The sequence below is a fragment of the Anarrhichthys ocellatus genome, unplaced genomic scaffold (assembly GCF_004355925.1).
Source record: "Anarrhichthys ocellatus isolate YVR2014 unplaced genomic scaffold, GSC_Weel_1.0 scaffold23, whole genome shotgun sequence".
NCBI classification, from domain to species: domain Eukaryota; kingdom Metazoa; phylum Chordata; class Actinopteri; order Perciformes; family Anarhichadidae; genus Anarrhichthys; species Anarrhichthys ocellatus.
In genome coordinates this window covers 3,037,483-3,059,572 of record NW_022280053.1, presented here as the reverse complement: position 1 = coordinate 3,059,572, position 22,090 = coordinate 3,037,483, and the positions used below count along the sequence as shown (strand labels likewise).

General features: G+C 41.6%; 1 protein-coding gene across 1 annotated transcript; it reads left to right on the top strand.

Moving 5' to 3' along the window:
* Positions 1–1,630: 1,630 nt before the first annotated feature.
* zdhhc8a (zDHHC palmitoyltransferase 8a) lies at positions 1,631–13,445 on the top strand. Its single transcript, XM_031859854.1, has 10 exons — positions 1,631–2,043; positions 8,948–9,069; positions 9,177–9,334; positions 9,810–9,982; positions 10,088–10,190; positions 10,377–10,468; positions 10,559–10,688; positions 10,788–10,902; positions 11,517–11,629; positions 11,749–13,445. The coding sequence occupies exons 1-10, from the start codon at positions 1,940–1,942 to the stop codon at positions 13,039–13,041; spliced, it is 2,403 nt and encodes an 800-aa protein (XP_031715714.1). The 5' UTR covers positions 1,631–1,939; the 3' UTR covers positions 13,042–13,445.
* The last annotated feature ends 8,645 nt before the right edge of the window (positions 13,446–22,090 follow it).

Sequence of the window (22,090 nt, the reverse complement as noted above, 5' to 3'; positions counted from 1 at the left end):
CTTTTTCCTCAGGGAGCCTTCATCATGCAGTCGCGCTGAGTTGGAGGTGTATCTTTCCAATGAGGGCCCCTCCCATGGAGCTTGCCCTGACTTCAAATAGACTATCGTGTGTTATCTGACGGAGCAACTCTTGAGAGTGCCTGGAGAGCCACCGGTTAAAGCTCCGAGTCCTCTGATGATTTTCAAACAAAATGTTACTTCAGTTCATAAAGACTCATTGGTTTCCACTCAGTAGGATATCTTGAAGGAGATTACGCCCAATTTCATCATTGCACCATTGTTATTCATGCACTCCTGTGCAGTTAAGTTTATCCCTCTTTGCAAAATATGACAAAACGGAGTGGACTTTCTGCATGCAGATGGGATTTTAATTTCAACTCAATTTGTTACAATTTTTTATTTTTTTTTGTGTGAAAAATGAACTCATCGCCCCATTATTTCTCCACACAGCAGTACTTGATTTAACGCCCTGGTGGCGACATACATTTGTGCTTTTCTCATCTGATTGACTCCTTTTTCTTGGGCAGTAGTGCTGCACACAGCTACATTCAGCTGAAAACAATTCATAGCCAACATGGTAATTACAGTGATACACCAAAGGCGCAGTAGTAAAACATGTCAAATATTGCCCATGTCATGAGAGAATATCTGTATATATAAATACATAGGCATTATAAAAAAAAACCAATCGTATATGTCATTAAGACATTATACAGAATTATAAACATTGGGAGGAAAGAAAGCGTTCCATTTACTGGCTCTGTAACATCTGCCTGCATGTAATAACAGACAACATAGATGGTGTGAAGGGACGGAGAGTCTTTATTTCCCATCACTGTCATTGCTGCTTTCGCCATGTTGTTGATTCTCAATTTTAACTAGACTGTGAGGATGCCGTACCATAAATAATGATGCTTTTTTTAATCAACTTGGGCACTCCAATTTAATTTATTGTCCATTGGTATACTCCCAATACTTATAATGCTCAATTGCAGCATTGTCAGCAATTGAGCTTTGTCAGCAATTGAGCTACAGTGTCATGGGGTTCTCACTAACCTGGGGTCAAATATAGTTTTTTCTCTAATTAATGTTAAAATGCGATACACAAAGAGGCAGTCGTCACCATGCAGCAGACTAAATATATCTTCAAATTTGATGTTGTGGCTTTCTGCTTTCATATGTGTTTAATGCGAATACGATAGATGAGCTCATGCAGGTGAAATAATAAGAAAAAAATCATGCAGGTGTGGTTTAATTAACCTAATATCTTATGTCGCCCATTAACCACTAATAAAGCCATGAGTTACAACCTTTTAAAGGAAATTGTACCTGAAATTAAAAACCAATATGTGGAGATTTGAGATGAAGATACGAGAGTTTTTTCCTTTAAAATATGTGATCTGATACTGATAATGAGATTATTTTTGGATTACCATATGTATTAATGTCTTGCTATAATGGACAACAATGGACATGGCTGACCATTTTAATTCTTTAGAAGGAGAGATAAGCTGTGTGTGTGTGTGTGTGTGTGTGTGTGGTTGTGTGTGTGTGTGTGGTTGTGTGTGTGTGGGTGTGTGTGTGGGGGGGGTCTCAGTTTAGTGTAGTAGTGCTCCACGTGATTCAAGAGTAAAAGCTCCACCTTTTAGGATAAACCAGAGGGGCATCTGTACGTTGCTGCTGCTGCTGCTGCTGCGGGACAGACGGACAGGACGGGGGTGTGCGGGACTGAGCTCTGCCGCTGCGGGCTTTGGCTTTCAGGATTTTTTTTTTTTTTCCGCCTCCCTTTTGACTATGATTTTCATTTTCCAGCGCTCTGAGGTTGATGCGGGGCTTAGTCCGAAAAGAGGGGACACGCACACAGACAGGTAGCTACTCGCGCGCGGTGTGTTTGCGGTCGCTTTCGTTATGAGACTCTGATGCGCGCGGAGAGAACAGGATGCCCGTCAGCGGCGCCGACTCACTGAAAGCCGGCGCCTTCATCCCGGTGTGCACGGCCGCCTTCCTTCTGGTCGGCTCCACCTCCCTGTTCCTCGTCTTCACGTAAGTGCCAACCCTTCAAAAAAAAAAAAAAGGGAAAAAGTTGGTGACATGCCCTGTTGGTTTTGCTCCAGAAAAAAATCAAAATCATCCAGACCCCCATCCCTCATCTCATCCGCCATGCATCAGGTAGCCTGTTCTTTCCTCTGAATGTTTGCATGAGCAAAATGAATAATTTTGGCTCCCTCTCTTGGTTGTCATTAACATGAATATTGTAATATAACTTCTGTTTTTTTCACTTTTAGTTGATTTTTCAATTTTTAAAAAGCTGCTTAAACCGTTATTTGAAGGACAAATGTACAAAAAGAGCACCGTGTCTTCTTCTTTTCCACTGACTTCACCCTGCTGGCTGACCCACCCGGGGTGGCTAACATCTGACCTGGTTGGCTCTCAGTGTGGACTAGCCTGGGTGCCTGCCCAGGGCACCCTAAGGACTAAGAGTAAGCACAGTTTAGGGGATAAGCCACCCACAATCAACGTGTCAAAGTGTCATTATGACCCGCGTGTGTCTTAATTTATAGCTGGAAGAAATCAAATACACACTCTTTGTGTCGAGATCAGACAACCTGTTCTGAAAACGAAGTTTCACAGTTGGTGAAAAGTGTTGAAATGGTTAATTTTAGCCTCCTTGTTTTGACCTATTTGTGAGGAACTAGTGGGAGGCTGAAACGACTGCACTCAAGCCAACGCTGGTATGCAGGAAAAAATGAAATATAATATCCCATAATACGCTGGAATCCAATTTGAATGACGACTGTAGGCATGTCAGATTTATCAACATATCTTAAAGGCTTTACATTAAGAAGCACAAAGAAAAAAAACAAACAAGCAGACCAGTATCCTTTCAATATGAAAACCACTCTGATATGCAGTGTTGACTTACAGTTTCAAGGTTCCCACCTAATCAGCTCTATGTCTGTCAGCTGACCCTTGACCTCCGTAGCCATATCTGTCCTAGTTTCTCCTGAATTCTCCAGCAGTGCACCGTTTCCACTGGAATTCTGACACCAGATTGGGCGTAGGGGATTAGGGTCCTCTTGCGAATGCCATGTGATCCCCCCCTCCCCTCCCCCCATCTGGGAAAATGGAGTCTGTGATCTTTGATATGTGATATTTACTTCACTGACTTTCATGATAAATACACATTCATTCAGCAGTTTCAATTGTTTCTATTACATTTTCCTTATTTCCTCTTTCATTTCTTTAGTGACAAAAAAAAGCTGAGAGTTATAGATAAAAGCAGAAATATGAACCCTAGTTTGTTGGCGATCCTCAAATAAACCATGTTTTAAGTGAAATTGTGTCTAGTCTTTAGTTTATACGGTATGATTATACCATACCATGGGAGAAGTATATCTAAAATGTTTCTCTACGTTGAGGTGTTTTGTAAAGAAGTGGTTGTAGGTTAGGTATTGATCTACATCATTATTTCTAAAATGTGAAATGACTTTCATCCATTTGGAGCTCTCCATAGTATACAAACACATTAACTCTTAATTCACAGCTGTCTAAATGCTGAAGTCATCATGAGGCCTTTGGGATGAAAAGATGGGCTCACGGGCCAGAAAAGGGAGAGAAACCCCCGATGAACCCTGTCTACTCTGTGAAAGAAAAGGAAAAATCAATGACCTGTTGACGTGAGAGATTGAGAAGAGACTGCTTAATTGGGGCCGCATTGCTAAACCAGCAAAACCAGGACGCTGCGAATGATTGAACGAACAACTGATGAATCTGCTGCTTCTCATGAGACCAGGGTTGCATTTTAGCTGAAATGACCTTATAACCTAAAACTCTTTCATTAACAGCCCAGTAGAATAGAGCTCATGGCTGAAAAGAATCACCATTTCCAGTGCTTGAGTGCATACATTTGGGTACCCGGAGCGCCTACCAACCCACAAACTATGAGTAAGACAACCCAGTCAGTTCTTTTGTGGGCTGCCTATCAGAAACATGTGATTCAACAAGACATTCCGATTAGCCTCCTCCCCGTCCTATGTCACATGCTGACACCTAAGAATAAACCGCCCCCTAATCCGAATACCTCCAAACTGCGGCTTGAGAACTACCTTTAGATAGGTGCGCCATCATTTCCCATAGACTGGGCTTGGCACTAAAACACAGAGTTCCAGACAGAGGGTAGAAACAAGTATATTTAGACAAACAGTATGAGACATTAAAGCATGTAAACATGTTCTAGTTGAAACCCCATCAACGTATAAGTAAAGAAAACCTCACTGTCTGACTGACCAGTGAGTCCCTACAAGCATCTTTTGCCCTTATAATCTAGAAGTACGTACAGTAGACCTAAAGGCCGTTCATATCAGCATCTAGCTGAAAATGGGCAGAAGCGCCGTCGACTGCCATGTTTGACCAATAACTCGTTTGATGTCCTTGGCGTCTGCTAAGTCAGCAGCTGCAGCTGGAGTGACTCCCTTCCTCTCTATAAAAGCAGAGATGGACAGGTGCCACGCTCTGTTCAGCCCCGCCTGGGTAACACTGAGTCAAAGGGACAACGCTTGTCATCTGCCATAACATCACCTTGGCCTTTTCTCTGGTTACTGTGAATCATGGAAACACAAGTGAATGCCATCCAGTCAGGCCTTGTGGGCTTTTGTTTTGTCACTTTTTATATTGATGATACAACTTTCACCCTCAGATTTAAGCATAAACTGTGCCATCTACTACTATTCATCCAGTTATGTGTGTGTGTGTGTGTGTGTGTGTGTGTGTGTGTGTGTGTGTGTGCATTACTAATGCATGCTTCCATTTCTGTTTCCACTCCGACCTTTATTCTGGAGGCTGTTTTGTTTCCCTTTGTCTGATAAAACTCATCAGTTACCGGTTTCCTGCTTTTATTCCTCTGACCATGAACTGTTGTTTGGGTTAGTGCTTTAATGTTTTGTGCATTGTTAAACTCAAGCTGGTCGCCTACGCCCCACAAAGGCTGCAGAAAAACGTCCCTTGATAATTAAGCTATGGTTCACTCTGCCCGGATTTGAAAATCTTGCTTATCTACCGAGTAAAACCGTTCAGAATACTGACGTGTTGAAACTAGAAAAGGCAACATCTTCTGAAGAGAAGTATGAAAACTGTAGGAGCTAAAACTGCCGACAGGTTAGAATGTCGTTCTTTGCATGTGAAATATTGTACCGGAGTTGCAGTTTAAGTTAAAACACTTGAAGCGAGACTATGTAGCCTTTACTGAACACCGGCCGCTGTGGCTTCAAATTGCAATTACAAATTGCTAAATGCTAATACTGCATATACCATAGACTGTATATAAGAAAGTATATATACACACATTAACAGCACAGATAGAGAAGAGTCATTGAATCAATGGACTGACTAATGCTAGCAACACCGCGTTATCTGTCTAAAGTTTTGCTAACATTTGCTAACAGATCATACTAGATGAAGTAAGGCTTCGGCGGCAAAACCCTTGAGTGCATTCAATTCAGTTAGCTTATGAATTCAACTCTTCATTTGCAAGAAGGCAAAAGTGTTCATATAGTAACCAAATGAGCAGATACTTTATAGTTGTACTCATTTTCTGTACAGTAACGCTGCTAAAGACAATATGATGGTGCACAGTGAGAACGGGGTTTAATAATGAAATGCGGATGACAAACACAAGTCACGGATCACGTGAGAAAGGTTGAACCGATGACACTTGAGTGCACACCATGAGGAGATTTATTGCACAGTCTGTGGGAATTGATTCAACCCAACTGCTTCCTGTACTGTTGTGTCGTCTACGCATCTGACTGATCACATGGCGGTGACGTAACCTATGTAACCTGTGATATTATTTCACTAAAGGAGCGCTGGCTAACAGCGGTAGGGAACTTGTCACTTGACCAACTGTGCGGGTCGTCTGCTGTGCCACTGACCCACTATGAGGATGAGGGCGGCGTGCAGATTGCGAGAGCAGCTTACTGTTCTGTGTGATTTAATACAGCTCTGCCGGGGCTGTTTTCATTAGGTGGGGCTTGTCTTTGCCGCGCTGCAGTGTAATGAACTGTCCCTCCCTGCGGTCCAGATGGCCTCAGGCCGATGATGGAGGCCCACCGTCCACACAGAGGCGTCCACGCTGTAATCCGGTCCACAAAAAAATCAATCAGATGAACTTTTACAGGCTCCCAGTTCACCTTCAGTGTTTCATTTTGCAGCATTTATTTGTAGCAGATTGCATTTGTCATAATACCGTTTTTCTTTCAGTCCGTTGTTCAACCTCCACATCACGTGCAGCGCATTCTCATTCTTTTGAACAAATTGCAAAGGCCTCGGCACATTCGCACAAATGATTATGTACGATTGTCTGTCGGTTCCTACAATGTCAATTGCTTATGTCATGCTGATCAAAATGTATTACACCGGTTCTCTGTTGAATAGTCTAACCCTCCAAATCATCGAGGCATTCGCTCATTGCGTAAGTCGTTTCATGCAAAATGGTTGAACCAGCTGTCATAATATTTTACATGTGACCTAAATTGATGAGTTGTTCTCAGGTGAACCAATGATTAACCATCTCTAACTGTACGGTTACATCTACAGTTCTGTCTATGTGGCGTTTCCAATGTTTCCATTTCTCTTTTTTTCCTGTTTTTCCTTTGTGCCAAGCGGTGGTTTAAAACAGTCTGTAAAGGTGAATCCTGTCAATCTCTTGCAATCAATCTCCCGCATACAGCAGTGTGTGACTTTGTACTATTGGAATTCATACAAGCAACAGAAAAAGGGCAGCCATGTGTATTATCAGTCCTTGTCATTTATTGACAACACGGCTAAGCATTTTGACGATCTTCTTATTCTCAGGGCACTGGCATGTTTATTGACATAAATATTTACTTTTGAGAGACTGATTCGAGAAATGTACCAAAGCTGTAAACTAATTTGGTGAATGCATTGACTTTTGTAATCTATCCGTCTTATCTGGAGAGGAGAAAGAGGAATAACAATCTTATTTCATAGACTCGGGGTGATGATTTATTATTTAGATCTTTTGTAGAATAATGAGAGGAGTGTTTTAACGAACCAGCTCGAGTTACACAGATTAATGATTCTGATCAGCTACAATAGTTTAATCACATGTCAAACACGACCATGTCAAGTGAGAACAACTTTGACACACATCCTCGGGAGAGGGGGGGAGGGCTCCTTAATCTTTTTCTCATATATTCACGGCCTCCTCATCATTTCCTTATGCTAAATTTGTTCCAAGTCTACAAAGAAATTCTTGTCCTATTTCCATTTTTTATTCTCATTATCTGTTCTCAGAGGGTCATCTGAAGGTATGGGCTACCAGTAGTGAATGGTTTGGATTTCTGTCATGATATCCAGTGTATAGTAATGTAAAGTGTGATATAAGGTGACTGCACAGTCTGTATGTTTAGCATCTAATGTGAGGAATCCACAATGCACTGGTCGGACAGAAATGGTCTATAATCCAGAGATCATAATCCAGGGATTACTGGGTTTGCAGCTGGCATGGCATCAGCAGGCGTTCCTCTCGAGGGGGTGGACCCCTCCCCCACAGCCTGAGGGGGGGGAGTTTGGGGATTGGAGCCTCACTGGGATGAAGTGCATAATTGAGGCAGATGACTCTTAATTTTCGCAGTCTTTTCACTTTCGATAATACTTTTTGTTTAATCACTCATTTGTGTTCACGGTTTACTTTGCCACGGAGTCATAGCTGCATGAAATAAGGCATGAAAAATAGAAGGAGACCCTGGTTATACTGGTGCCATATGGTACATGATTATTGTTTTTCTTTACCTATGTTGAGACCGTACCGAAACTGTAAAATGTGATCATTCAAATAGAACATTCCCATACAGTATCTATGTAGGTTAAACATGTGATGTTCAATCAAACACTGTTAATATAATCCAGTGACTCTTTTCCTTTGTAACCTGATTACACTGTCCCTCCCTCTAATCTCACACAGAAGAGATATAATCATACTCGCAGTATTCAGTTCACTATAATTTAGCACGTCCACACACACCGAGTCTGAGGAAGCGTTACACGATTGTTCTCTCGGATTTTAGGCCAATTAGAAAGACGGAACACTCTCGATACTGTGGGAAAAAAACAATAGTTTCACATATATAGTTTATTAGTTTAGAATCATCTAAATTTAATTTGACCCCAATTCCACAGTTTTGAATTAATCATCTTTCTTTCGTCTTCTTGCTCATTCAGATTAACGTTTGCTTTTGCTGGACATCTTTAATTATGACTATCTGACTGCTTTTTATTGTCAGTGCAATGATGATGTGCAAACTTTATTCAAACTGATTCTTTTTTGCAATTCTTGTGAACCTAGGGCTACAAGAATTAACGATTATTTTCATTATTGATTAATCTGCTTATTACTTTCTCAATTAATCAATTAGTTATCTTGTCTATAAATGTCCCAAAATCCACAGATATTCCGTTAACATGTTAACAAACAGAGAAAAGCAGCAAATTCTGATGGGCATCTTTTACTCTTATCTGACATTTTACAGATTAAATAATTAATTGATAGTTAGTTGCAGCCCTGAAGTGTCCAGATCTGCCTCATTGTGTGACACGGATCAGAAAGGTGCGTGCCTGCAGGTTGCGGGAGAAACCCCATCATTTAATCCCTGGTTGTGGGCACTGTTTGGACACACTAATACATGCTTATCTTCCACTGTGAACAATTACTTTTGGGATCCAGTGCTCCCAACAGAATAAATGGGATGAAGATTATCCCTTCAAATCTTTGTTGGAGCCTTGATTTGTGTGTTAACTCAACACAAGGGATGGATACTTAAATATAAAACCTCTGATTTTACAACGTGAATTCTGCTTCGCATAAACACTCATGTACAGGAAATGTGTTATCATTTTCTTCCTTTTCTTCCTGTGTTTGTATATTTAGATGCCCGTGGCTGGCTGTAAACATCTGCCCTGCTGTGCCGCCATGCTGTGCCATTGTCTTCCTTTTTGTGCTGGCCAACTTCACCATGGCAACCTTCATGGATGCTGGTGTTCTCCCAATGGGTTAGTAATCAAAGTGATGTTATGCGAACAGCGGAAGACTCGTCTTTGTTAATTCGTGGGAGTGTTATTTTTTTTACCAGTTTCATTATTCATTTTTGTTTCCCCAGCCAACGAGGACGAGGACAAGGATGATGAGTTCCGTGCTCCGCTGTATAAGAATGTGGATGTGAAGGGCGTCCAGGTGCGGATGAAGTGGTGTGCGTCGTGTCATTTTTACAGGCCTCCGCGCTGCTCCCACTGCAGCGTTTGTGATCACTGTGTGGAGGTTAGTGCATGGACAAAATCTAAAGAGAAGAGACGTGTCATTAGCAGTTTTAAGTAAGAAAACACTACATTCAGGGGAGAAAACTAAACACTTTAAATGGGGATAATGAGTGATAAGAGCGTGGATGGACATATCGGGGAATACAAGTGAGTATAGCGCTGTGAATGAGTGTAGCACTGCGTGTGGGGAAAGTCAATAAACGGGATTTCTGCAGCGTGAATGATGGACAGAGTGTGATGGAGGGAGAGAGATCTCATTAATCAGGTTAATCCTTTTCTCAGATCCCTGGTAGCCTCAGTAGAAATACAATTTGAAAAAGGGTTCAGACTGCATTAAACTAAATGTATTAAGAAAGCAGTTTTCAACAAATGCTTGATTTTCAGTGCTGCAAATTAGTGGTTATTTCAGTGTGTCATGCACTTTTTTTTTTCTGGCTCTTTAATTTGAGTTCTCTTTTCCCACAATTACCCCTCAGGATTTTGACCATCACTGTCCCTGGGTGAACAACTGCATCGGGAGGCGAAACTACCGCTACTTCTTCCTGTTTCTGTTGTCGCTGACGGTTCACATGATCGGCGTCTTCACCTTCGGACTCATATATGTCCTGCACCACAAGGACGAATTATGGAAGCTGCACTGCACTGTCACGTATCCTTATACACACGTGTGTATCTGTGTGTTTCTTCGTGTGAACATATTAAACCGTTATAGTTGAGACTAATTGGAAGCAGTTTTCCTTAACAGTGTGTGCAGTTTGGTAGTGATCAGTATATCAGGGCTGTTTCTTCTCCCGGTCCTGGGTCTCACTGGTTTCCACTTTTACCTGGTGTCCAGAGGACGCACCACCAATGAACAAGTCAGTTTGATTTGATTGAAATCAATAAAGTAGATCTTTAAGACTTAACAATTATGTTATTTTGATATATTGTGTATTATTATCTCCCTAACACATGCTTTTTTTAAATTTGGTATTCTTTTTTTCTACATCTGTACAATAATGAGTTATATCCTGGTGTACTTTAATCTCTTCATGATCCCACAGGTAACTGGGAAGTTTCAAGGAGGTGTAAATCCTTTCACGCGAGGTTGTTGCAACAACCTGGAGTATCTGGTTTGCAGCCCAATCTCTCCAAAGTAAGAGACATTTTCTCTTCCTAATCCACCATTTTTTTTTGGAAGCCTTATATCTCACTGGCTGACACCCTGTTTGTCATGTGACACCAGGTACACAGCGAGGCCCCGTAAGAAAACAGTGATCCACGTTCAGCCTCCGTTCCTTAGACCAGAGATTGACAGGCAGAGGCAAATGAAAGTCAGGGACAATGGGATACAGTGTCAGGATCTCCAAAATAAAGTACGCAAAAACAAATTACATGCCAAATTCTAAGGATTGTTACCTCAGTTGTCAAGGGATCAGATCCCTCATGCGTCTCTGTTTTTTTTCTCCTTCCAGCGAACGTCAGCCGGAGCTGTCGAGCTGTCGGATATCAAACAAATGAAAACTCCCCCACCGCTGCCACCAAAACCAGATCACGGCCAGCTGAAAAGCCAACTGGCTGTCATGGATGGTAAGATGACACATATACAGTATACTGTATATAACCAACCACATATTCATACAGTATACATCCTTGTATAGTGACAAAGATACAGCAACATCAAGGATACATCTAATTCTATAAGATAGCAGAGTCAATTAAAGGATATGGATGGTGAGATTTTTGTGGTTGTTGACAATGATCCTACAGACAAGTGTTGTCTGTATAGCCAAAACCGGATACCACTTATTGCTCTGTGCCTCATCAAGGAGCCACACAGTTGCACTGGGTGACATGTTCCTTCATTATCAATGAGGGCACTGCAGTTTATTTTGAGTCGATCCCACATAGACATGTCGTGGTGCTGTAATTACATACTGACTAGTGCACCAAGTGAGTGTTAAACTGCAGCTGAAAGTAGTCCCCAACAAATGCAATATTTCCTCCATTTGAGTAATGTCTCTTTTAAAAAATGTCAATTCATATTTGTGACTTGCTTTTTAAAGATTTACATTTTCAGTCGGGACCAATGGAACGAAATAATTCAACATTGGTTTTGGTCTCCTCATGGAATTTGTTCACAGTGAGAACAATATAGAATGTCTGTAATCCGTACCTTAACCACAAAGTGTTTTCTTTTCCAGAGATGGGACACCACACCAAAACTATCATTCCTGTATCCATTCCCACTGTGCCACAGCTCCGGCCTGTCCTGGATGCCATATCAAGAGGATCGTCACCTATTCCTCCAGAGCAGGTGCTTTTCAGTCTGATATTAATTTGTTTTATTGTTGGGGCATGAGCCTCATTATCCAAGTCCTGGTTTTGATCCTTGTCTGACGGACATTTCTGTCTGGTTTTTATTGTGTTGTTTAGTTGCTGAAGACATCAGAGCAGCAAGGGAACAACAAAGGCCCTGACGTCCGCTCTGACCCTAAACAAAGCCCTGGGAGAGGCAGCCTGCAGGCCAGCCTTCCTGTCCAGGCCAACACCATCTCCAGCTCGCTGCAGCTCAACTCTCTGACACTCAACACCCGATCTCTCACCCTCAAACACAGCAATCGCCACGGTAGCAAATCTCAGCTACCTGCCATGCATGGTGACGGTTTGGGGTCCAATCCCTCACCGGGGACCATCAGCTCTTCCTGCCTGCTGGCCAACCCCAGCAGCAGCAGCCTCACTTATGATAACCTCATTAACCCTGCAGAGCCTCAGTTCCTGGCTCAGAGAGGGGCTCCTCCAGTCGGCTACCACTCTCACTTTTTGGCTATGGGCATAGATGGGTCTGTGGTGCAGCGGCCCCCTTCTCACGGCTACAGTCCCGTGTTTATGGGCGTCACCAGACAGTCTCCTCAGCATCGGGACCCCTCACCTTCTCTGCAGGGCCGCACCTCAAGGGAGCCCTCACCTTCCTTCCAAGGTTTCACTCAAAGAGACCCTTGTCCGGGTTTTCAAGGGCTGATGGCAAGAGACCTCACATCCCAAAGCGTAACATCACGAGACCTCAGCCCTCCAGGTCTGACGATGCGGGATAAGACCTCTCAAAGTCTACGAGACAGCCTTCGCGATCTTGGCCCACAGGGTTTGACACCTCAGAAGTCTGCAGCTGTACGCTATGACTTTTCAAAAACCATCATGGCATCAATCCACGAGAGACGAGAGGTGGAGGAGAGGGATAGGATGCTGCGTCTCCAAGCCAGATCCCAGGCCCTGTATGGCCCAGATGTGGGGATCTATGACATCCCCAGCAGGAGGAGTCTACCACCAGACAGCATCCGACCTCTGGGCTCCCGTGGACCAACTCCTCCAGCCTACGGCTCAAGGGAGTTCCTGATGAGTACAGGCATCCTCGGTTATGGCATGAGGACCTCACCTCTCTCCAGCTCCTCCACGTCGTCTCTGACTCGAGGCCCGAAAACCTCCAGCTCTCCTCTGCAGAGCAGCAGCAGCAGCAGCCTGCAAAGCAAAGGCAGGTCTTCTTCTCCGGCTTACTGCCATCCTGACAGACAGACTCAACCCCTCCCTTCCTCTACAGCCACTCTGCCTCGCTTACCCTCCTCCTCCAACTCCTCCGCCCTCTCGTACGCCTCCTATGCCACCGCGAAACGATCCTCGCTCCCATACTCCTCTGAGGGGAAGGACTCAGTCACCCTGGGAGCCCTGAAATAATATAAAAATACTCAATGTCTCTGATGGTGTGAATGAATCATCTATGCAGTGTTAGTCTCAGTCTTCACAGCTCCAAAATACTTTGTAAATACGAGGCCATATGGGACTTTACTGTGTGGGAGGGAGAATACACAGTAATGGACGAACTTAGAAATATTCCTGAAAATGTCATGCAAGTTTGACAAATCAGAAAAACGGTGAATCTCAGGATAGTCGTGCCTCCTCTTACAGACAGAGCGAGCTCTATAAACTCAGTCAAAGCAGAAGAGCTATGTGAAGAATACATATTAACTTATTATCTGTTTGTATGTGTTTTGATATTGCTTTTGTGACACGATGTAATTCCATATCATTTAATATTTCCCCCGCTGCAAAATACCCATTTTAATAGAATTTTGTAGTTGTTTATATGAATAAACTTATTTTGTAATTTTCATTTCCGTTTTTTCCGTTATTTTCTTGTGTGAATGGCTACCAATGAAGGCCCCTGTGCAGGGCTACAATGGAGTTTGATGAAATTGTGACTGAGGCTTTACATATTGAAAACACCAGCTGTTCGAAGCAGCCAAAGAAAAAAAGCACTTTATTGTCGGTTATCAATCTTGCTTCAAAGATACTATACTTACGCTACATTTTCTTTCCCGAATCCAAGATCATTTCAGCTCATAACTCAAAAGATGACATGCTTTATGGAGATAGTCTAAATGCACTTTCTGTCACTTCCATTTAAAACTGTTACAGTGCATACATTTGTATAGCAGTGATGATAGTACTGCTGGTGAAATTATGACTTGTAATGGGGATGATGATGACATATAACACTGGTGCATTGATTCACTAGTTCTGCAATGACAGTTTTTACATTGATTTTGTGTATGGCACCCTCTAGTGAACCGTTTGAGAAGGTGGTTGGTTTGTTTTTGTTTAAAATGTTAGAAAACAGCATGTTGCAAGTAATGGAAAAGACCAGAGAGGCGCTATAGTGAGACCTATATTCCAAAAGGTCCATTTCACACAAATGTTTATTATCACTGCAGGCAGTTCACATTAAAATAATAAGAAAAATCAAGAATAATATAAAAACCGCATAAGGCATACATCTTCGTTCTACCTTTTTTAATTTAATCAAGAGAAGAAAATCATCTGTATGAAGTGTTTTTTCATGGTCAGATGAGGAATGCAGGGTTGCATTTTGTGTTTTTCTTTTTCAAACCGCTTCAAACGTCTCCTCTTCTGGCTGGCCTTCAGTCTAACGACAGGCTCGTGAGTCATTCAGGGGCTTTGTGACAGAAATATTTCTAATTACCTTGAGCCGTGATCGACAATCACACATTTTTGTTTTGGCAATAAATGACGAGGCTTGACACTTTGAGGTTGGAGCTTTTTCATGCGAGTTATTGTTGCACTTAACCTAGCAGGTGGGAAGTGAAGATTTGACAACAGGAAAGCATGAAAGGATTGAGTAATTTCAACTTTTTGGCAGAAATTTACAACGCAGCTGAATAACTGACAGATCTCACACCAGAATGGTAAATTGGGATGTAAAAACAACTCACTTGTACAGGCTTAGTTAAGACCCGACAACAACAAAAGATGTGGCGCATGAACAAAAAAAAAAGCCTCTCACAGTTAGAGTGCCAGAGAGCAACAAGTGAAGTGTAAACAACATTGTTCAGGACTCATCGGAGCAGCTGTTCTTGCCAAAAATGTTTCACAAGATTACAGATTACATGACACTTTCTTTTCACTCAAAAGATTGTGCAAACGAGTAATTCAGAGAAGTGAGATGAGGACAATACCAGGGCCTTTAAAGCATCATTAGATACCAAGAGGGACGGAAACAAGCTGCAATTCATACGAGTCATTGACGTCCTCTACTCGAGTATGTGAGCCAGAGCTCAATGGATTTTTTTAAGTGTTGTTTTATTTCTAATCTATAATTTTCTTTTTGCAGGGAAAGTATGCAGCATCGACCACAAACCACTGCGATCATTGACTACAGCAATTTGCAACACCTGTCTTTATTTAAAAAAAAGACCTCATGAGAAGCACCTGATCTCTCATTACTACATGTGGGATCCAACTTCAATTTGGAATTAAAAATATCCTGTTTGTTAAAGGAACAGCTTCCCAGTTTTTCACATACTCACATGTATAGGCCTACACTGAAACAGTTTTTGGGCCTTGCAAATGTTCCTCGTTCCTCGACCTGAATGTGAGAGAAGTTTTTCTCCTCCCAAAAATGGGGCTTCCAAGCGTTCTCCATGACTGGATGAATGTATGTCTACATTAAGCCAATAAACATATTTTTCTCCTGGTTTCAGTCCTCCAAAACAACGTTTTCCTCCCAAAATGTTACTTTTCCAAAACGGTCATCACAGTGCATGCATCTTAAAACAGGAAATAGATTGGCAAACTGTGAATGAGAGCATGATTACAATGTGTTTTCTTAACTCGTAGGCTGTTATGTCTCTTGCTCTGGAGTCTCTTATTATTCTCTTGTAATGTTGAAGTTATTATTGTTTGTCTCAGGGAGGTATTGGTGCTGAACTATTGAAATTACTCTCCTATTTCAAATCCAACACAATCCAACATTTTACAATTCAGTGTTCACATCCATATATAATCACTGCTTGACTTTTTCCTGTTCTTGCACAAGTTAGTGCTGTAGAAATGATTGTATGTCGGGATAGACATTTGGGATGTTCTTCTGTTGTTTTTCTTCCTTGCACTCTTTCTTGTTGTTTTCTTGCTGCTCTCCTTCCTCCCCCTCATCCATCTTAGTTCCTGGAGCCGGAGGTAAAATGGTAATGACGGTAATGATAAGGCTGCTGTGCAATGAGGGAATTGCAGGTCGTTGGATCAAAAGTATTCTGTGCAAAAGTGTCTGAGAAGCCCTCCGTCTTACATGCTATTTCTAACAATTTGCCACCATATCAAATTCGTTTTAGAAGAGACTGTTTGCCTCATACTCTACATTTGTCTCAAATATGTCTCAAGCTGCAAGTATGCTACTTTAGCAATGCCCGATATATAAATCACACCATCTGGTAGTTTTGCATTATAAACATTAGACATTTCTTAATGTAATTATTTTTTTAAGTCAAAACTGATGGCAACATTATTTAAATAAATAAATAAAAATACAATAAAAAAGGCTATACATATACATCCTATAGTTTTGTGCAATAAAAATGAAGAAAAAAAAACTTTTTATGGAAATGGTGGTCAGTGTCTGTGGTTGATTGGAGACAACTGGTTAACCCTGAAGGTTACCTGAACAAGAGATACATATTTAACTTTTATTTCCAGACACATGAGTCCATATACAACAAAAACAAATACAACAAAAACTAAACTAAACTAAAGTCAACCTTCTTGGCCACAGCGTATATGTCTTGTGGACCAAAACTACATTTACAGGTAAGTTTTTCAGGTGTTTAATGAGTTGTAGCTGAGCAGCCAACTAGCTAGCTAACTAGTCTTTAAACTGACGTTAGCCGTGCATGTTTCCCCTGTGAATGTGTGTTTGGTGGCTCATTTAACAAGCTAAATGGAAGACGTGTGTTCAAGTCTGTAAGTAAGATAAGAAATGACACTTTAGCTGGAAAGCTAATGTGTGTATAGTTGTTCAAAGTTTGCTGCTGTCTGGGACCTTCTGCTCTATATATGATAATGGTTGATGTAGGTGATAAAGAAAGTAAAGGGCGCCATCTTGAAACCTTTTGGTTTCTGATTTATTGCTCAAAGGAGGACACATCCTCATGGATTTATTAAGCAGAACAGAGCAGTAAGCGGTTGCAGACAAGAACAAACGAGCAAAAGTTCAGTTGGACATTAAAGGGTCTGTACACCCAATTAGGCCCCTTCTAGAGCAGCCATTTTGACATGTAGCAGAGTAAACACAGGTGTAACTGATTAGATTAATTATGGTTCGATTAAATTTAGTGTGTCGTAGTCATTCCAGTGGGCCAGCATGCACAATACCAGGGCCCTGGTATATACTGTGCTTAAATTAAACAGGGTCATAATTAATGTAATTAGTTCCACCTGTGTGTGACTCTTCAAGTGGTAAAATCAGGCGGAAACCTCCGGTTCTGCTCAGTGAAACCAATGCGGAAGTGTCTTAAAAACCTGCATCCCCTCTACTGACCAGCAGGGGGCGACTCCTCCGGTACAAAATGAAGTCAGATTGTATGGAAGTCTATGAGTAAATGACCCTACTTCTCACTTGATTTATTACCTCAGTAAACACTGTAAACTGTATCTTTTAATGTAAGATAATATGATTTCGTATTAGAAAGAAAGAAAACCACTTGAACACAGACGAGGACTGTGATTTTGTCCACCATGGACAAAATACGGATCTCTTCATGGCCATGTGGACAGGAAGAAATAAATACTGCAACTTGAAAAAATGTGAACTTACGCTTTAAAAAACGTTCAAGACAGATATCTCAAAATCAGTATCACTTGATACCAAAGGTTGTAAACTGAGATTTTTTTAAACTTTTTGTAATTTGGGTTAACTGACCCTTTAAAGCCTTTAAAAACATTACACTGAAGCAAATACTTTATCCTTTTACCTAAAGCTAATGTGTGGCTACAAACCTCTGATCACCTTTGGTCTTCAGTTCAGACATAGGGATCACCAAAAGGTTTGTGTTGTCTCAAATTAAACCTAACAATGGTAATAATATTCATTTATCAACATAGCAATCAATGATTACTGTCCAATAGTTCAATCGTATTCAGTTCTGCCTCTGGATCACAGATTATTCTGCGTTGCCATGGTTCTTCTTGCATAGCTGCATGATATTATGGTAAACAGAGCAATAAAAAAAGAGGATTCATCTGAGGAATATGTACTCATAATAACCTCTTGACTCGAGTTGATTTCATTCGAATCAATCTCCAAGTCACCTAAATATTTCATGATACTTCTAAAGATGCTGGAGATTGACCTACATTTGTGCCACTGACTCTCTGTAGCAGCATGTGTGTCTCTTTCTCTCAGCTCATTGATATGCCTGATCATCAGAGGCATTGCTGAACTGGCTGATTGTCATTTCAGCTGCAGTGCCACTGATGCATTTCACTCCCTCCCTGGGCTCCCTGGTGGTGTGATTAAGCACTTGCTGCAGTCACACTTGACAAAGAGGAGTTGGATTAATAGCACCCTGGTTTTCCCCCTCAGAGGCTGCTTATTTTATACTATTTACATTATTTATCAAATCACAGAGAAGGGATGCATTGTAGTGCCGCTTCAGGAGAACTTGTTCCTCTATATGGACAGTCCTGACTTGTAGCTATTGCTGTTACTATAGCTCACCAAGGGGGTGCAGCAGTAAGTCGATGAAAGTCAGGACGTCAGGTGCTTTGTCATTTATAGTCTGAGGGCAAACTCTCAATCTGACTGGATCCTTTCATTCAATCTAATCAAGTAAATTGGTATTACATATATGTCGTCTGTCTATTTGAATATGGAAATTAAACTTGGCCTTTCTCTTCTGAAGTGGAATTTGGTGACCTTTTCTGGTATTTCCACTGTTATTTTGCACTCTGTGTGATGGCGCCATCTGGAATACATGCAGCATTCAACTCACTGCTGGCACCGATTTCCTATTTTTCTTTTTTTTTGTAAACTCATGATAGATGTTTTGTCTCCGCGTTAAACTGAATTAGCCTCAGCTCCGCATGCCATCCTGAACAGAGCAGAGGTGGGCAGCGTTGGGGTTTGATTAGGACACAAATCTGCACCGACTGTGCCTCTGTGTGGCAGAGTCCACAGAAAAAAAGGATGTGAAATGCCCCCGCTGAGCACCAAAGACCGTGGGTATTTAATTGCGATTCAGCAACATACACGCTGTAATGTAATATGTCCTTTTCTATGTGGGTGTTTGTTGACAGATCCTGTGTATTGCACTTTACCGTGCCCCCTCTGTTCATCTCAGTGTGTTTGGATAATGGGCGTCAGTAATTGCATTCATCTCTGTCACATGGTAGTGCCATGTTACTATCCAGTCATTGTGGTGATGACAGCTGCAGCAAAACAGCATTTACACATAAAGCTGAGGTGTGTGTGGTTGCGGATATATGCGCTTGTTTTGCTCTTTCAAATGTGTCAATACACTGAGTAGAACAGGATTTATTCGTGCTTGCTGTTTACATGGAGAAAATTGTTTGTGTGTGTGTGTGTGAAGGGTATCGGGTCAGGCAATAGGAGCAGAGAATAAATCACAGACTGTAGGAAAGCAACTAAATGAAAACATTTTCTGGTATAATAGGTGTCCAGGTTGACTGTAAGTGAACATGCCCTTCGGTAAAAAAACAACCCCCCCAAAACGTGGTCTGAGTTATAACATTTTAATCCCAACACAGAGTTTCCTTGGTGGCATCAACACAGTATGCAGGGTAGTCGCTACAGTGGATGCCTTTAAGGATTTTGTCCTGTATTTTTTATTAGTTAATAAAGAGATAGTAAACACCAGAGAGTGCTGTGAAATATAGTGGAGAGAGAGAGAGAGGGTGATAACATTCAAAAATGGCCTACAGCCCAGGATGTTTTACGCCCATGAATACAAAATATTTAGCTGGCTTATGCATGTCAGTCCATGCAGCTTCCCGACTTGGTGATTTTACAAAGGACATCTTTTTTTCCCCAATTTATCTGTTTATGCAGAATTAAATGAATACATACGTTGAATTTTCTTCATACACTGCACTGAATAGCTCTTTAAATCCCTGGAAGGGTTTAACTGTTTCAGGCTTTTGCTTCCTCCTACAAAGGGGTCCTTGCTGGTTGTTTAGATTTTAGCCTGTAAAGCAACATAGAATGTGGAATGTGTAGAATTGATCTGACCCGTGTACACAGAACAATGAGCTGTCTCCTCTCCAGCACTGATCTCCCTTATTAGGCACAGGTTGATAACACATGAGCTTCTCATACTGGACTTTAAACAGGGCTCTTAACCTGGCTGATATTGTCACTCTCACTACAGTATCTGTGTTTGGACACTAACAAGGCAATAGCCTACAATTTCTTTAAGAATTGTCTGTGCAGTGGTTTTGGAGCAACACTACACAAGTTGCAGAAAAGATAACGGGGAAATGGAGGAAGAGAGAGCAACACCCTGGGTGCCGAAGGTTACATGAAGTAACTTCCAAGTTTTTTTTACATTTACAGTCGGTGTGCAGAGGCTGTCTGCTTGACATCTTCCATGTGTGTCACACGTACATACAGTATAAAAACAAAAAAGTCAGCAGGTTCTGGAGACTCTGTTATGGTCTGAGATGTGTTCCTGGTAGGGTTTAAGACTGCTGAATAAATATAATTCCCGTACTGTAGGCCCATGCAAATGTCTTGAAGCTAAAAGCAATACAGTGAAAATGACAAAGCCTGCAGGCAAGATGAGTGGGCATCAGGTGAATACAGACTCTTTGTGACACAGCATCAAAGAGCTATACAGCTGACATTTTGTAGAATTAAGTGCCATAAACTCCAAGGTAATTTCCAAAAATGTACACCCTGTGGAAATGTCAATAAATTCAGAATAATTCATTTTAAGTACAAAAGGTTTCATCCATCATCAGTGACATTTTCAGTTCTCGCACTAAGGTTTTATTCCCCGCTATCTCACACTGACCCTCAATCACATGTGTGGGTTTCTTTTTAGTTTTTACTTTACTTCTTGCTTGTTTTGATGCACTCCTGCCAAGCTATTGGGAGAGGACGATCGGATATTTTAAATCTGATTATGTGAATTTATTTCGGACGGAGTTGCTTGATCAACCTTGATCTTAAAAGCAGTTGTCACAGTGGCTGTTGAGAGTTTACAGTGTTAAAAAACACTACATATGTCACCTTACATTGTCATTTAAAAGTTCCTTCATCACTATATATATATATGTATATATATGTATATATACAATTTTATGACCTAATGATTGAAATAAGCCATTACAATGTCGTACAGGAATGTTGATGTACCACGAAAATGTTCCCCTTATTCACAGACATCTCTTTCCCAATGTAAGTCCACGGGGAGAAGTCCTTTTGGGCCTAATGGCGTCACGTGACCTGGGAGTTGTCATTCCACGGTTGGCCACTATGTCTAATTGCCTTCAAAGCCTGGCGCTCTTCCTGGGGGCTTGGTTGGGAACTGCTGCGGTCTCGTACCGCGGCTTCTCTCCGGCTCTGCAGGTTGATGATATTTGAGGACACCTGACGATTGAGTCGACTTTTTCAATTCACTCCTTTTGTTAACCGTCACAGTGGCTGGTAAGTTGATTAAATGTACCCACCACAGGGGCTCATTTCTAATTCTTCTATTCTCCATTGCTCCCTAGAGCAATGGAGAATATTATTAAACCAGGAAGAAAGGGTGGGACACAGAGAAAAAGTTGCAATTACAAATCTGTCTGTTACTTCAGCACCACGGACAGTGCCATGGATTGTTCAATACACTGCACAGTTAGGCTACTAATATTTCAGAGCCATTGTCGGCGCCATACTTTTAAGTTACACAAACCTCAGTCAGAGCGTTTCTTTCTTTTTTCAATCGTTCCCAATAAGAGGTCGTATGCGGCCTAGAGACAAAGCGCGTTCTAACTTTTTTGGGCGGCCACTCCGATCGTTCTAATTGGAAATCTCTGAACTTTCCAGAAAGGCACTGTCCCTCCCTTCCTTATCTTAGATGTAACACTGGTAGCCAAAAATCGCTTGGAGCGCATTTTTGATGAAGCGCTGGGATAAGCGCTCCCCAGTATACTAAACGGACAAACACGCACCCTAAAGCATCAATGAGTCCGGCATAACATATTCAACTAAACAACCCCAATGCCCCCGCATGCTCTGCTACTAGAGGATGGAGAGGGGGGATGACCGGTTAACATGGGGCATTTTAGTCATTTTCTAACAAGGGCATATAATACCTCTCTTAAATTTCCTACTGGACATGCAAACACATACATACATGCATACATATACATACATACAGACTGACTCCTTGCGTTTTAGTTAGATGTCATAGATTTTATCGTATTTCTT